This window comes from Emys orbicularis, chromosome 1 (genome assembly GCF_028017835.1).
Source record: "Emys orbicularis isolate rEmyOrb1 chromosome 1, rEmyOrb1.hap1, whole genome shotgun sequence".
NCBI classification, from domain to species: Eukaryota; Metazoa; Chordata; order Testudines; family Emydidae; genus Emys; species Emys orbicularis.
The window spans coordinates 164,609,494-164,622,693 of NC_088683.1; the positions used below are offsets into that span (position 1 = coordinate 164,609,494).

At 47.0% G+C, this 13,200-nt stretch overlaps 1 protein-coding gene across 1 annotated transcript in view; it reads left to right on the forward strand.

Moving 5' to 3' along the window:
• The window catches only part of CCDC80 (coiled-coil domain containing 80), a 29,222-nt gene extending 21,350 nt beyond the window's left edge, over nucleotides 1-7,872 (forward strand). Inside the window, exons 5-7 of the mRNA XM_065423464.1 lie at nucleotides 1,511-1,614; nucleotides 5,824-5,904; nucleotides 7,526-7,872. Coding sequence (XP_065279536.1) covers nucleotides 1,511-1,614; nucleotides 5,824-5,904; nucleotides 7,526-7,872 — 532 coding nt within the window. The remainder of the gene's footprint in view (nucleotides 1-1,510; nucleotides 1,615-5,823; nucleotides 5,905-7,525) is intronic.
• Nucleotides 7,873-13,200: the final 5,328 nt, after the last annotated feature.

The following is a 13,200-nucleotide window of genomic DNA, read 5'->3' on the forward strand; positions in this document are numbered from 1 at the left end:
GATGAACCAAAGTCCTAGATCTGAACACTACCTGAACTTTGAGACAACTCAGGTCTGGATACAAACTTTGCAGCTCAGGCTCCATCTCTAATTTGAATACAAATAATGAATGAAAACATTGACCAAACATTTGCGAACCTTCATAAACATATGGCTTGAATTTGGTTCTAGATTCAAATCTAAATTGGAGAAGGGAGTGTGGGGGGAGAGCTTGGGTTTATTTTTAAGCTGCTTTGCCCATCCCCTGTTTCTCATTCTTCATCTCTTGCCTTCTTTCCCTGCTTCCTGTAGCACAGCGATACGCAGACCTCAGTGTTCAGGAGTCAAATTAGCAATGAACATTACCCAAACCAGCCACAGTAGTGCGAATGATGGGGGAAATATTTAGTTTTTTATATATTATTCTCACAACAAATAAGTTAATCACTTAGTGCAAGTTGATAGCTTAATAACATAGTAAAAATATCCTGATTGGTTAATAACATAGACTGGTTAATAATTAAATCACACAGTGTTTTAATATTATATGCTGCAAAGAGTTGCAGGAGACACATTAAAGAGCCACTTGTGGTTAAAAGCCGCAGTCTGAGTATCAGTGCTGTAGCACATCTCCTCTAAGCTCTCAAAGTCGACATCTGCTTTGCAGCTGGTGGTGTAATTTCCAACTTGGGTAGACATACACATGCTAGTTTTGATCAAGTTAGTGCACTAAAAATAGACATGCAGCTGTGGCAGTGTGATGGGCTAGCCACCCAAGTATGTACCTAGGGTCTCAGATAGGACTGTAGTCGGGGCAACTAGCCCATGCTGCTGCCAGTGCCACTGCTATTTTTAAGCACACTAGCTTACCAAACCTACCTCCAGCTGCAGTATAGACATACCCCCAAATATGAACTATGGAGCAATAATGAAAGCTGAGTTAAGCTGTTTTTCTATAGTTCTATAACCCCCCTAAGCAAGTTAGGGGAGCACATTCAGCACCTAAGTTAACACTAACAAACCTTTTAAAAATGCTTCCCCACTAGAGATGGGTGGGAATTTTCCTTCAAAATGATGTTTTGACCCCAAAAAAAAAAAAAAAGCAATTTCTGCAAAAATCAAAATCCTTCAGAAAGTTTTGAATTTGCTAAAATTTTTCAATTTTCCATCAGGAAAAAAAAAAGAAATGAAACATTGTTTCAGGTAAGGTCAGTTCATTTTGTGGAACTGAATAGGAACTACTTACGGTGCTGTAGTGCCTCATCGGAGTTGCCGTTTGGAAGCTTCAAGGGCCAGGCTCCTGGGTCAGACTACATCTTCCATGATGCATTGTGGTTCCCTTAGGAGCAAGATGCATTGTGCATCATGTGAGTCACAGTAGCGTCCAATGGGCCCCCTTGGCTGCTCCATAAAGCACTTTGAAGGCTGTGAAATACCATATCTACTCTGACCCCTCAATTAAAAACAATGCACAGGGTGCTTGAGGCAGCACAGAACAATGCTTCTCTGTTGTGTTCTCATCTCTTTCCAGGTTCCGATGGAGGAGGAGGCTGCTGGTGATCTCTGCTCCCAACGACGAGGACTGGGCCTATTCCCAGCAGCTTTCTGCCCTCAGTGGACAGGCCTGTAATTTTGGTAAGTCAGACTGTATTACGCTCTTGCTCCCCATACCACATCCTTCCGGAGTGCCATTTGGGGATGGATTCCTTCACTCAGATCTAAACCCAGACAGTCTGAGGAGGTCTGTCCCACTGAAAACTTAACCGAATCCACCCAGCTAGGAATGGAAGAAGACAAACCTCTGACATGAACCGTAGTAACCGCTGCCACCCAAGCATACCGTTGGGGATGCTGATCCCTCCTCTGAAATCCCTCATTTAGGTTAGGGAAGAGTTACGCCCCTTCAGACTCTCTCTCTGATGGGCATTTTAGCAATAGAACAGCCCTGGGCTTGTCCATCTTCTTGTCACAGCTCAGCAAATTAGTGGTATAAGCAAGTTGTGCTTATAGGAACCACTCATCAGCCCAGTACAGAGCCAGGATGGGCAGCAAGGAGCTGCATGGAAAGATGGCGAGAGCTATGTTCTTCTTTCCTTCCTCATCCCAACTATGTAAAGCATCTTCATGGAGGCCACTTCAGCCCCTTAGCACGAAGAGCCCTCAGGGCGCCTATAGCCCTTACTGGAAAGGAAGAGCTAGAGGATCCATGCAGTGGGGGCTCCCTCAGCTCTGCCTATTCCCTGTCCTACCCCTACCAGCCATGTAAATGGAGCAAGTACACCACTGCCCAGCTTTCTGGTGCGTAGCCTCCTCCATGCATCATAGCTCCACACTGTCTGGAGTCTTCTGTGCAGCTGTAGTGACAAGGGCTAGATTTTTTCCCTGTTGAATGGCGATGTAGTGGAATGCCTACTGTAGCAGAAGTCTCCAACTGTTTCACTGAATGTCACTGGTGCCTGAATAAACAGGGATCCACACAATGTCAATGTCTTCACTACCGGCCGGATCGGCGGGCAGCGATCGATCCAGCGGGGATTGATTTATCGTGTCTAGTCTAGATGCAATAAATCGATCCCCGAGCGCTCTCCCGTCGACTCCTGCACTCCAGCTCAGTGAGAGGCGCAGGCGGAGTCGATGGGGGAGCGGCAGCAGTCGACTCACCGTAATGAAGACACCACAGTAAGTCAATCTAAGTATGTCGACTTCAGCTACGTTTTTCACGTAACTGAAGTTGCATAACTTAAATCGATCCCCCCACAGTGTAGACCAGGCCTTACAGAGTCACTCTCTTAATTGCAGTCTCACTGTAATACACACCCTCAGCCACTTCCATTTCCCTTGATACCAAATTAGTGTGTGATGTGGAACCCTGTCACATACTTTCTGAAGATCTGCATACAGCCACTATTCACTTAACTCTCTTCCCTTTGTTGGGGATATCCTTAAGGAATTCCAGAATGTTAATAAGGCATGACCCTCCTTTTTTCCTCATGCCATGGTTGAATATCCTAAATCAAGTTGTGCATTTCCAAGCATCCTGCCTCTGGGTCACTAAAATAGTAGCTTCCAGGACTCTTCCCAGTATAGAAAGAGGTGCCTCACTAACTGGGACCCTGGTGCGTCTCCATGATTTTTTCTCAAAGACAACATTCCAATCCTCTGTCTAAAAAAGAAAAAATGGACGCCTGATTTAATCTGATCCACGTAGTAATTTCCCACTTGAGGGCTACAGGTTATGTTACCTCCAAACAGTTTGCCACTGTACATCTTATGAATAAGCACATTATTCTCTGCATGCTGACTTTTTCATGCATTTGGTGGGGTTCTCTCTTCATTTCTTTCAACTGATTTAAAATAAAGCTCTCACTACTCTTTGGATCTCCTGAGATTTTTTGCAAACGAAGGTAACAAAATCTCATGCATCAAGGCACGAAGAGTGGGATTCACAAATATATTTAGGGACCTAACTCCCCTTGATTTCAATGGAAGATAGGTACCTGAAATACCTTTGTGAATCTCACCCCAACAACTGCTCCATGGGTCAGGAAGGAGTTTTCATCCCCATGAGCAGGGTTGCACAACTGGTCAGGAGTAATTAGAAGGGGGTGATTTTCCCTTCTTTGATACTTCTATTGCCAAAGGCAGGATACCAGACTAAGATGGACCAATGGTCTGATCCAGCATGGCAGGACACTCCCCTAGAGGGCTATGAGATTAGATGGACCACTGGGTTGATCTGGTATGGCGGGGGTGTGGGGGTGGGTGGGATACTGGACTCATGGTCTGATACAGTAACATAGTTTTGCTTTGCACCTCGTGATGGTCTCTGACCATCCTTCCAGTATTAGGAGATCAACATGACACTTCTAAGGCTGCCTGATCAGTTACCAGACCCTACAGCTTCTTCACTTGAGATTATTCACCCTGCCCCTCACAACCTAAGTTCCCTGTAAACTGCACGGCTGCGCAGCAGCACATTTAGCACCGCACAGGCGCTCAGGGAACCCGCCTATCCGGGACCAGCCACAGTGCCCCTCCCCCAGCCCCAACTCAGCCCTGGACCTGCGTGGCCGGGGCACCCTGGCCCCAGCCCAGCCCTGGCCCAGACCTATCCCCCGGCCCCAGCCCCGGAGCTGCCGCAGTGGGGAGAGGCACCTCTCCCCCCCCAGCCCAGGTGCTGCTGCAGGGGGGGAGAGAGAGCTGGGAGGGAGTCCTCTCTCCCCCCCATAGCCCTGGAGCACCCTCCTGCACTCCAAACCCCTCATCCCCGGCCCCACCCCAGAGCCTGCACCCCCAGCCAGAGCCCTCACCCCCCGACACACCCCAGCCCTCTGCCCCAGCCTCACCCCAGAGCCCCTCCCCAACCCTCTGCCCCAGCCCTGAGCCCCTCATCTCCGGACCCACCCCAGAGCCTGCCCCCCAACCCTCTGCCCCACCCCAGAGCCCACACCCCAAGCCAGAGCCCTCAAACCCCTACCCTCTGCCCCAATCCTGAGCCCGTCATCCCTGGTCCCACCCCAGAGCCCACACTCCCAGCCAGAGCCCTGACACCCCTGCACATCAACCCTCTGCCCCAGCCCTGAGCCCCCTCTGACACTCCAAACCCCTCGGCCCCACCCCCACCACATGAATTTTGTATGTGCACCTCCATATTGGTGCACATACAAAATTCATTCTGCACATGTGTGGGGAAAATTAGAGGGAACACTGCTCACAATCCATGCATTTAAAGCCAAGGGGCAGAGCGTATGCTCCCTAATTTGGGGAAATTATGAGCAATTTATAAAAGTGAGCAGTAAATTGCATCTGCCCAGCTTACCTGCCTTAACACGAATGCCCTAGTGGCTTTATGCCAGGGTGAGCTGAGGTTCTAATATTTGTCTTTGTTTATATTTACTTTGTTCACAGGTTGTTGTTTTTTTTAATGACTTAGAGCAAAATCCTGCAGATCTTAGTTGTTGGCAGTTTTGACTGAGTAGAGCCATGGTGGAGGCCAAAACAACATGAGAGCTGCTCTTCCCATGGCATTTCAATTCCTGGGTGGTGGAACTAATACAAGATCACCAACTCACATGTTGTTTGGACCTCATAAAAGACTCTCTGAGTCAAACAATAAACACAAGTACAGAGCTATTGTTATGTATACCTGACCAGAGATGTGCAGGAGCTATTCTGTACTCTGGTTTATGCAAGTGTAAGAACATTAGCAGAATATTTAGGGAACAACTTAAAAGGCTGGGCCTGGGACAAGAGGGCTCCTTCGTTCAGCCTCTGAAGAAACCATCCATGCACACGTCGGGAGACTCCATGACCGCTACTGCAGTAGCATCCACCTGCCATGTGTCCCTCTTGGTGCACCTCACCCACCCCACTTCCTTCACCCCCAAACCCACCTCCCATTGTGTGGGAAAAGGAAGTTATGCCCACAGAGTTGGCCTATGCAATTCCCCAGTGTGCCGGTCCCCTCTGTGGTTGGGGACCACGCAGCAGAACCACATTGGATGCTCCTGTGTCTCTGCTTTCACAACGTAAGTTTCACGCTGCCTGTATGGATTAGTTTAGCCCCAAATTCCAACCCCTGATTAAGCCCACCATGCCACAGAATTATTTCAGGGAAATTCTATGGCCTGTGTTACGCAGTAGGTCAGACTAGACTATCAGAACGGTTGCTTCAGTCTATAGCTCACGTGCAGCACTCCTATTGAAATCAGTGTCAGTCCCTGCCCAGAGGGATGGGATTGGACCCCAACAAACAAGCATGGATCTGGACAGTTAAAATAACATCTGTCCATGACTGAGTGGAAAGATCTGGTGTCACCCAAAGCCTCTCTCGTTCCTTTGCAGGTCTGCGCCACATAACTATCCTCAAGCTGTTAGGACTCGGGGAAGAGATCGGTGGTGTCTTAGAACTGTATCCCATCAATGGTGAGAAATGGTTTCCCAGTCTTTAATGACTGCTCATGAAGGGCACATACACAGCACTGTGTGTTTTTAAGGGGCAACTGGGACCTTTGCTTGAAAGGGTGGTAAGAGGCACAGATATGACTAGAATTAAAGCACATTTTCTAACTTTCATAACATTCCTGTTTAAGAGATACTGCCAGGATAAAAATGATGGGCCTGAGCCTGAAAGGTGCAGCCAGGGCCATCCTTAGGCATACGCAGAATATGCAGCTGCGTAGGGCACCATGAAATTTGGGGCACCAAATTGCCCCAAATTTCATGGTGCCCTATGCAGCTGCGTGCTTCGATGCGGCAGCGCCGGCCGCCAGCCCCATCCCCAAGCTGGCCCCACTGTGCGTTCCTAGGGGGGTGCGGGGCCCAGGACAACTCCTTCTGCCCCTGCCCCGCCCCTCCCCCAACCCTTCTCCCAAGCCTCCTCCCCCAGCGACAGACGCGGCCCAAGGGATTAGCGGGGGGACCTGGCAGCACGGGTCAGGCCTACCCCTGCATTCACCGGCAGTGGCGGGAAGCAGAGCGCCCCAGCCCGCTCCACTCCGCTGGCTCCCTACTGTGTCGCTCCGCTTCCTGCTGCCGGTGAGTGCACGGGGGGTGGGAGGGTGGACCCCTTCCCCCAAGCCTCTTCCCCCGAGCGACACGGCTGGGGCAGGGGGAGCAGAGCAGGCTGGGGATGGGTCGTTCCGCTTCCTGATGCTGGCGCCAGGCCCCCCACTAATCTCCCGGGCCGCTCTGTGCCTGTGGGGGCCCCCAAAGCAGCCCCCACACCTCCTGCCTCCGCAGCCCCGCAGGCCTTGAGCGCAGCCCAGACCCTCTGCCCGGGAGGGGGGCGCTCGGGCTGTGTAGGGCACCATAATTGGTAGGGACGGGGCTGGGTGCAGCATGTCTGTAGCTCCCACTGAAGTCAAAATAGAGTGGGTCAAATGCACTCTTCTCCTCGCCCCCTCCCACGCCAAAGGGGTGTCCATACCATTACCTTCTATAAAGGTTTAAGGGGAAGCTAATAAAGCACAGTCACAGCTACTTCTCATGTGTAGGCCTCTGGCTTCATTCAAGGTTCCTTTCATCATCAATTCCTTGCTTCCTTCAGTGCCACAAGGCCCACACGGGTTTAGCCTTGCACTAGAGATCTCACTACCACAGCACATGTTGGAGGCAGGGAGCTTTTCAGCTACGTAACCCTATTAAGTACATCCACCAAAGGAGAGGTGAAAACAGGGAGGAACCTCACCACCTTTGCTCTCTTTTGGGGTATATAACCACTGCCCAAAATTGCATGGAATATCAGACATGTGCGTGAGTGTGTGATTATATCACCCTCTGTTGGCTACAGCCTGCAGAACAAATAAAACCCTACTGAAACAAATAAATTCTTCTTCTGCTCACATGACAGTGACCTGTGTTTTTGGAAACAGGAGGTCCTGAAGTCAATCTCTGCTGAGGAGGGTTGTGAGATCCTTACATTGACCAGGATCTTTTACAGAGGGCAGTAAAATAGGAAGAAAAGGCCACAGGGCATACTTTCCAAATGATCATTTAGCTGGGCAACCAAAACACCAGCATTGTTCCTGATTCTGTCCTTTTCTAGGAAGCTCCAATGTGGAGCGAGAAGATGTCCCTGCTAACCTGGTGAAAGACATCCGCAATTATTTCCAAATCAGCCCTGAATATTTCTCCATGCTTCTGGTTGGGAAAGATGGAAACGTCAAATCCTGGTACCCTTCCCCAATGTGGTCCATGGTGATCGTGTATGATTTGATCGATTCCATGCAGCTCCGGCGACAGGAAATGGCAATTCAGCAATCACTTGGCATGCGATGCCCAGAAGATGAGTATGGTGGGTATGGTTACCATAGCTATCACCAGGGATACCAGGAAGGTTACCAAGATGACTACCGTCACCATGAAAGTTACCACCATGGATACCCATACTAAAAAGAGCAACTTAACCTTTGACTGCTGTCTCTTGCCTGCATCCTAATAGCTGTTCAAGCCGCAAGTGGCCAGACATGGAAATTCTTCTCAAGCCACCTAAATGCCCATGCCTCTTTCTTTCAGTATTCAGTCAAGGGCCTAAATAAACATTGTATTTGCCGTTTTGAAAATCCACAAGCCTTTAAGTGAAATATTTCAAACCAGTAGCACTGATGCTTTTAAACAGTAAAGACTCCTTTATATTTTTTAACCCCTGTAACCAGAGGGCATCACCAGTTGCAGTTTGTTTGCATTAAACAAAAAACAAAATCTTTCCCCCACCCTTTCAGCCATGGACCTCATATTGTAGCCAGGACACAAACTGTACAATAGACATTGTAACACTTTATATATATTTTTTCCAAGGAGAAAAACAAAGCATATTTATTGGAAAGTGAGAATTTTGTGTCATGCTGATGAACAGACACAGAGGATCACACCACGGGACTTTCCCGAGAAAAGAGATTTTAGGAAAGAAGTGTGGGGCAGGTTCGCTTTTATAATATTTTTTTAAAAACCCTTTTGAAATGCCTTGTCTAAAAAGACTGCATCTCTTTTATAACAGATCAGCTTCGTACTTAGCTGAGTTTCATCCATAACCTACCAAAATGTAACCTTAAGGGTTGCTAAAGGATTTGATACAATACAGCAGAAAAAGCTCTGAACAAGAAATCTTGCTGCATGTCACTATTTCTTTAGCTGGGGTTCTTGCTCCATGAGACAATTAAATCCATCCTAGCTACAGCTCTGCTTAAGCCAGAGCTGTAAGCTAGCAGCGTTCGAATTCTAGGTGGTTGAAAAAAATTGAATTTTGGCAGAAAAGGAAGAAATTTCTCAAAAATATTTGTGAACATTTTTACTTGCTTTTCAACCAGCAATTTCTAATAACATTTTGGTGATAATTCCATCTCCGGAGCCAGTTAGATATTTTTACAAAAATTTTCATCTTTCAAATTCCTTCTCCACCCTCCCGCAACCCCCCCAAAAAGGACAATTATTTTTTACAAAAATGTTTATGAAAATTTGGACCTGCTTATTCAGCTAGCTCTGCTTCTGCTATGGTTTCTGTAACTAGCATGCGCACTGGTTGTTTTTTGAGAACTGTACTAGTCACACTATGCCATAGGCAATAACTCCTGGGTACCAATCTTCTATCCTACTGTTTTGTAACATACAGTCTAAAAATATTAACTCCACCTAGGGTGACTGATTTTATAGGGACAGTCCTGATTTGGGGGACTTTTTCTTATATAGGCTCCTATGACCCCCCCACCCCCGTCCCAATTTTTTACACTTGCTGCCTGGTCACCCTAACTCCACCCTAGTCAAGGAAACTGTGTTAGAATATAGGGGCTTGGAAAAATTAATTCCTAGAGAGCTCTAACCAACTCCCATTCAAATCAATGGGAAGGAGTCTATCTACTCTTTTAATGAGAGTTGAATCAGGCCTTTAACCCTTAAGGGCCCTACAGCAAGATTCAGGAATATCCCAATGAGAAGGCCTCATGGAAGATGTATCTGATTTAGTGGCTGCACAGCGGTCACTGCCATGATGGAAGGCACATCTAGGTGACCTTTAACCTCACTGATTATACAGAAACTTGATATCGTGATACACATCCCACCCATCACCCTTAGGGACACATTTGGAAAAGGGTTCTTATCAGTGGTCAGAGCCACAAGGTAGAAACAAGTGGGAGCCAAAGTACAACCCACAGTGTGACATTAAGCAAGTAGTTGGAAACCTTTGTCTCCCCAGATGAGAACAAAATTTGGTAAAACAAGGGCTTCACTGAAAACCAGGTGTTTTCCTTAGCAACCATCTCAAAAAGTCCAGCCTTGTATGCTAGTTCTGGGTAGGGTGACCAGATGTCCCAATTTTATAGGAACAGTCCTGATATTCGGGGCTTTTTCTTATAAAGGTGCCTATTACCTCCTAGCCCCTGTACCGATTTTTCACACTTGCTATCTGGTCACCCCAGTTCTGGGTCATCCTGATAAGCACAGGAAGAGTGAAACACTGCCAGAAAGCCCAACTGGCTTCTGAAGCAGGCTTCCCTCAGCACCAGGATTCCCAGCCACCTTCTGGAGCAGGCTTTCCTTAGTGCCACGAGGCCTAGTCATCATGGGGCTAATTTGACACTCACATCCAGATCCTCAAAGGTCTGTAGGTGCTTAATCCTGTTCAAATCAATGGGAGTTAGGTGCCTAAATATCTTTGAGGATCTGGGTCTCACTGTCTAGGTAGGGAATGGTAATTGGGGCTTGCTGGTGAAGGGTGGTCCTGGAAGGAGCCATCTTGAAAAGACTGTTTACTTTGTAACTTCTATCTTTCAAGTTTGCTGTTGCCTGCAGCAATTCAGCAGCTGAAGTGGAGGGGGAAGAGATTTTTTTTTTAAAAAGGCAAGAAGGAATGATAAAAAATAATGAGCCAGACTGAAGCATGTCTTAGAGGAAAGTCTATGATGTCCTATGGCTCAGCTTAAGAAAATAAGTACTGATTGCTTTAGTGCAAAATGGTCAGCTGCTTAATCGTCTTGGCCTAAGGCAGAAACAGGGTAAGATACACCAGATGTTTCTCTAACACTTACGTCCTTTAGATGAAAGATGATGCCATTTTAAGGAGATTTCTCAGTCATTTAAAACATTTCCATGTCTTTGTATTTTTGCAATGACTCTAAATGAATGCACAGTAAATCATGAGTTAGCAGAAAGGTCCAGTGTTGGGGTGGGGGAGAAGGTACTTAACGTGCCAAAACAAATGGAAAAGTTCGACCAAATATGCAAGATCCTGAGAATTTATAATTGTGTATGCACCAGATGCTGATCCTGTCACTCTATGGGTTTAGCACTGAAGTCGAGATAGGTATGTGGCTGTCAATGTATAGAGATTGGTCCAAACAAAGTCTGCATCTGAATACCTGCAAGATTTAGGATTTTTCTTAACGTGGATCTAAATTTTGGTGCTGACTCCTATTTCTAATAGACCAAACCTAACTTCCCTTTCTGAACAACTTGAAATGTTGAGGGATGAGGTTTCATATCCAGAGCAGGTCTGAATTTTGCAGCCCCTCTCACCTTATCAAGTCCCCTGGGCAAAAAACTTGGTTAACCTGGAGCTAAGGTTGAAATAATCTATCCCATAGTTAGCCAAAAAACCCCTTAAGAGAATATTGTACCTTTCTCAAACATCCTCCCCCCCCCACACACACACAAACATTAGAAAGCTGGAAACATCCAAATTAAGGTTCCACTTTACCAAAAACAAAAATAGCCCCAAACATTTGAAAGTATGTTGTTAGTCTCACAAACAACCTTAACGCTGCCATTCTGTAGCAGCACTCGGAGAACAAGCAGAAACTGAGACATGCTTAGCTATCCATCATGCAGGTATATTAAGTTCATATTTCTATGCCTGTTGATGAAGCAATCCTTCATGGTAGATAGAGAACGATGTTTTGGAGTTTCTGAATGTTTGCAGGAGTCCTAGGATTTTGGGTCATTTTTCCTATGGCTCTCTCCTATCACCAATGCTGTTGTGTTTGGATTCACAATACTGATGAAATTTACCGAAGGAAACACTATTTTCAAATGTTTTTTTTTAAAGAAAAAGAAACAAAAACCTCTCAACTTCAAAGCGCTGCCTATGCAGCTATTTTTAGAGCACTAGCGAGAGTCTGAGGCTGTTGACCAGGGCTGGGATGCTCACTGCCACGGACCATGTAGATGTACCCCAAATAACACAGCTTGGAATGGTCTTCGGACATAATGCTCTCTGCCCAATTTATTTGTTAGAGGCCATGTGGCAGAAGCCAATGTTCTGCTCAGCCATTGCTCTCCTAGAGCACTCTGTCATTTGTGAGAGAAACACTGTGAAGGATGGTATTCACACCATCCTCGACAATGCTGCACATTTACTCACTGCAGTGTAAATGAAAATGTATGCCCACTTCTGGGTGGGAGTCAATGTTCCTATTGCTGCACAGACAAGATATGTCTCCCTCGCATTAGTAAGTTATCTACTTCTCTCTCCAATTCAAGAGAACCTCACTAAGGGCCCCATCCAGCTCTCTTGAAGTTAATGGAAAGACTTCCTCAAGAGTTGGATTTGGCCCTAATATCCCAAAGTCTGCCCTTCCTTGGAGAGTTGCAGACACATGGGTTGGTGTATCTCTACAGTTACATACTTGATGTCTCCATATGGTTAGACCTGGTGTAGATACATCAAGCATGGAAGCATCATTCAATTTTCTTACAGATTTTTCAGCCAAGATTTTAGGATGTGGAAGGCCTCTCCATCTCGCCGGACTCTGCACTTCCTCCTCTGGCAGTGGCGGGGCCTGGGTTAAATCAGCCCCACTTTAGACAGTGTTTGTCCTCCTGCTCCGTGTTCTCTTATCAGTCCTTTCAAAGTAGGCCTGAAGACAGGACCAAGGACGGTTCCTCCAGCAAACAAAAAGGAACCAATTTACAAACACAAAGCAAAAGGGGAATACCTTTCCTATGCCCTCTTTGCTGGGGGGGGGGGGGGGGGGGGGGAGGGTGTCCTGCTGTTGAGCCCGGGGTGTCAGTCCTTCCCCTAAACAGGCAATCCACCTTGGGGGTTTCCCGCAGTAGGGAGGAGAGCAGCCTCTCACCCTGGAGAAGCCTATCTCCCTGCTGCCATTAGCCCAGCAACAGCTTGTCTCTCCTCCCCCTCTCTAATCAGAAGAGGGGCTTTTCAAGGTCTCAGGCAGCCCTTAATTGGACTCAGGTGTCCCTAATGGACCTGAGGTAACTCCTTCGCAGTTTATAGGAAAAAAGGCTCACAGACCTGCCTTCCATGACTCTCTTGCAGCTGCCCAGCTTAACTTTGTCACATGGGAAACTTGGAAAAATAATACCTAGCTCTTATATAGCACTTTTCATCAGCAGATTTCGAAGTGCTTTACAAAGGTCAGTATCATTACCTCCACTTTACAGATGGCAAAACTGAGGCATAAGGAGGGGACACGACTTGCGCAAGGTCACCCAACAGGTCAGTGGCAGAGCTGGGAATTGAACCCAGGTCTCCTGAGTGCCACTCCATCCTCTAGCCATTAGACTATACTGCCACCACTACACTAAGCACACTTTATAAAGTTCAGAAATGGCTTTTCTCCATCTCATTTGTCTTCAGACAGAAATCTCAGGCAGGGAGGCCGAAAGTGTGGTTTTGGAGACCGTCTGAACTGGTTTGATCTTCAGTCTCTAGAGGTGTTGGGCTGATTTATATGCTCAGACTTTGCATGTGGGAAAACTCTCTGGAAA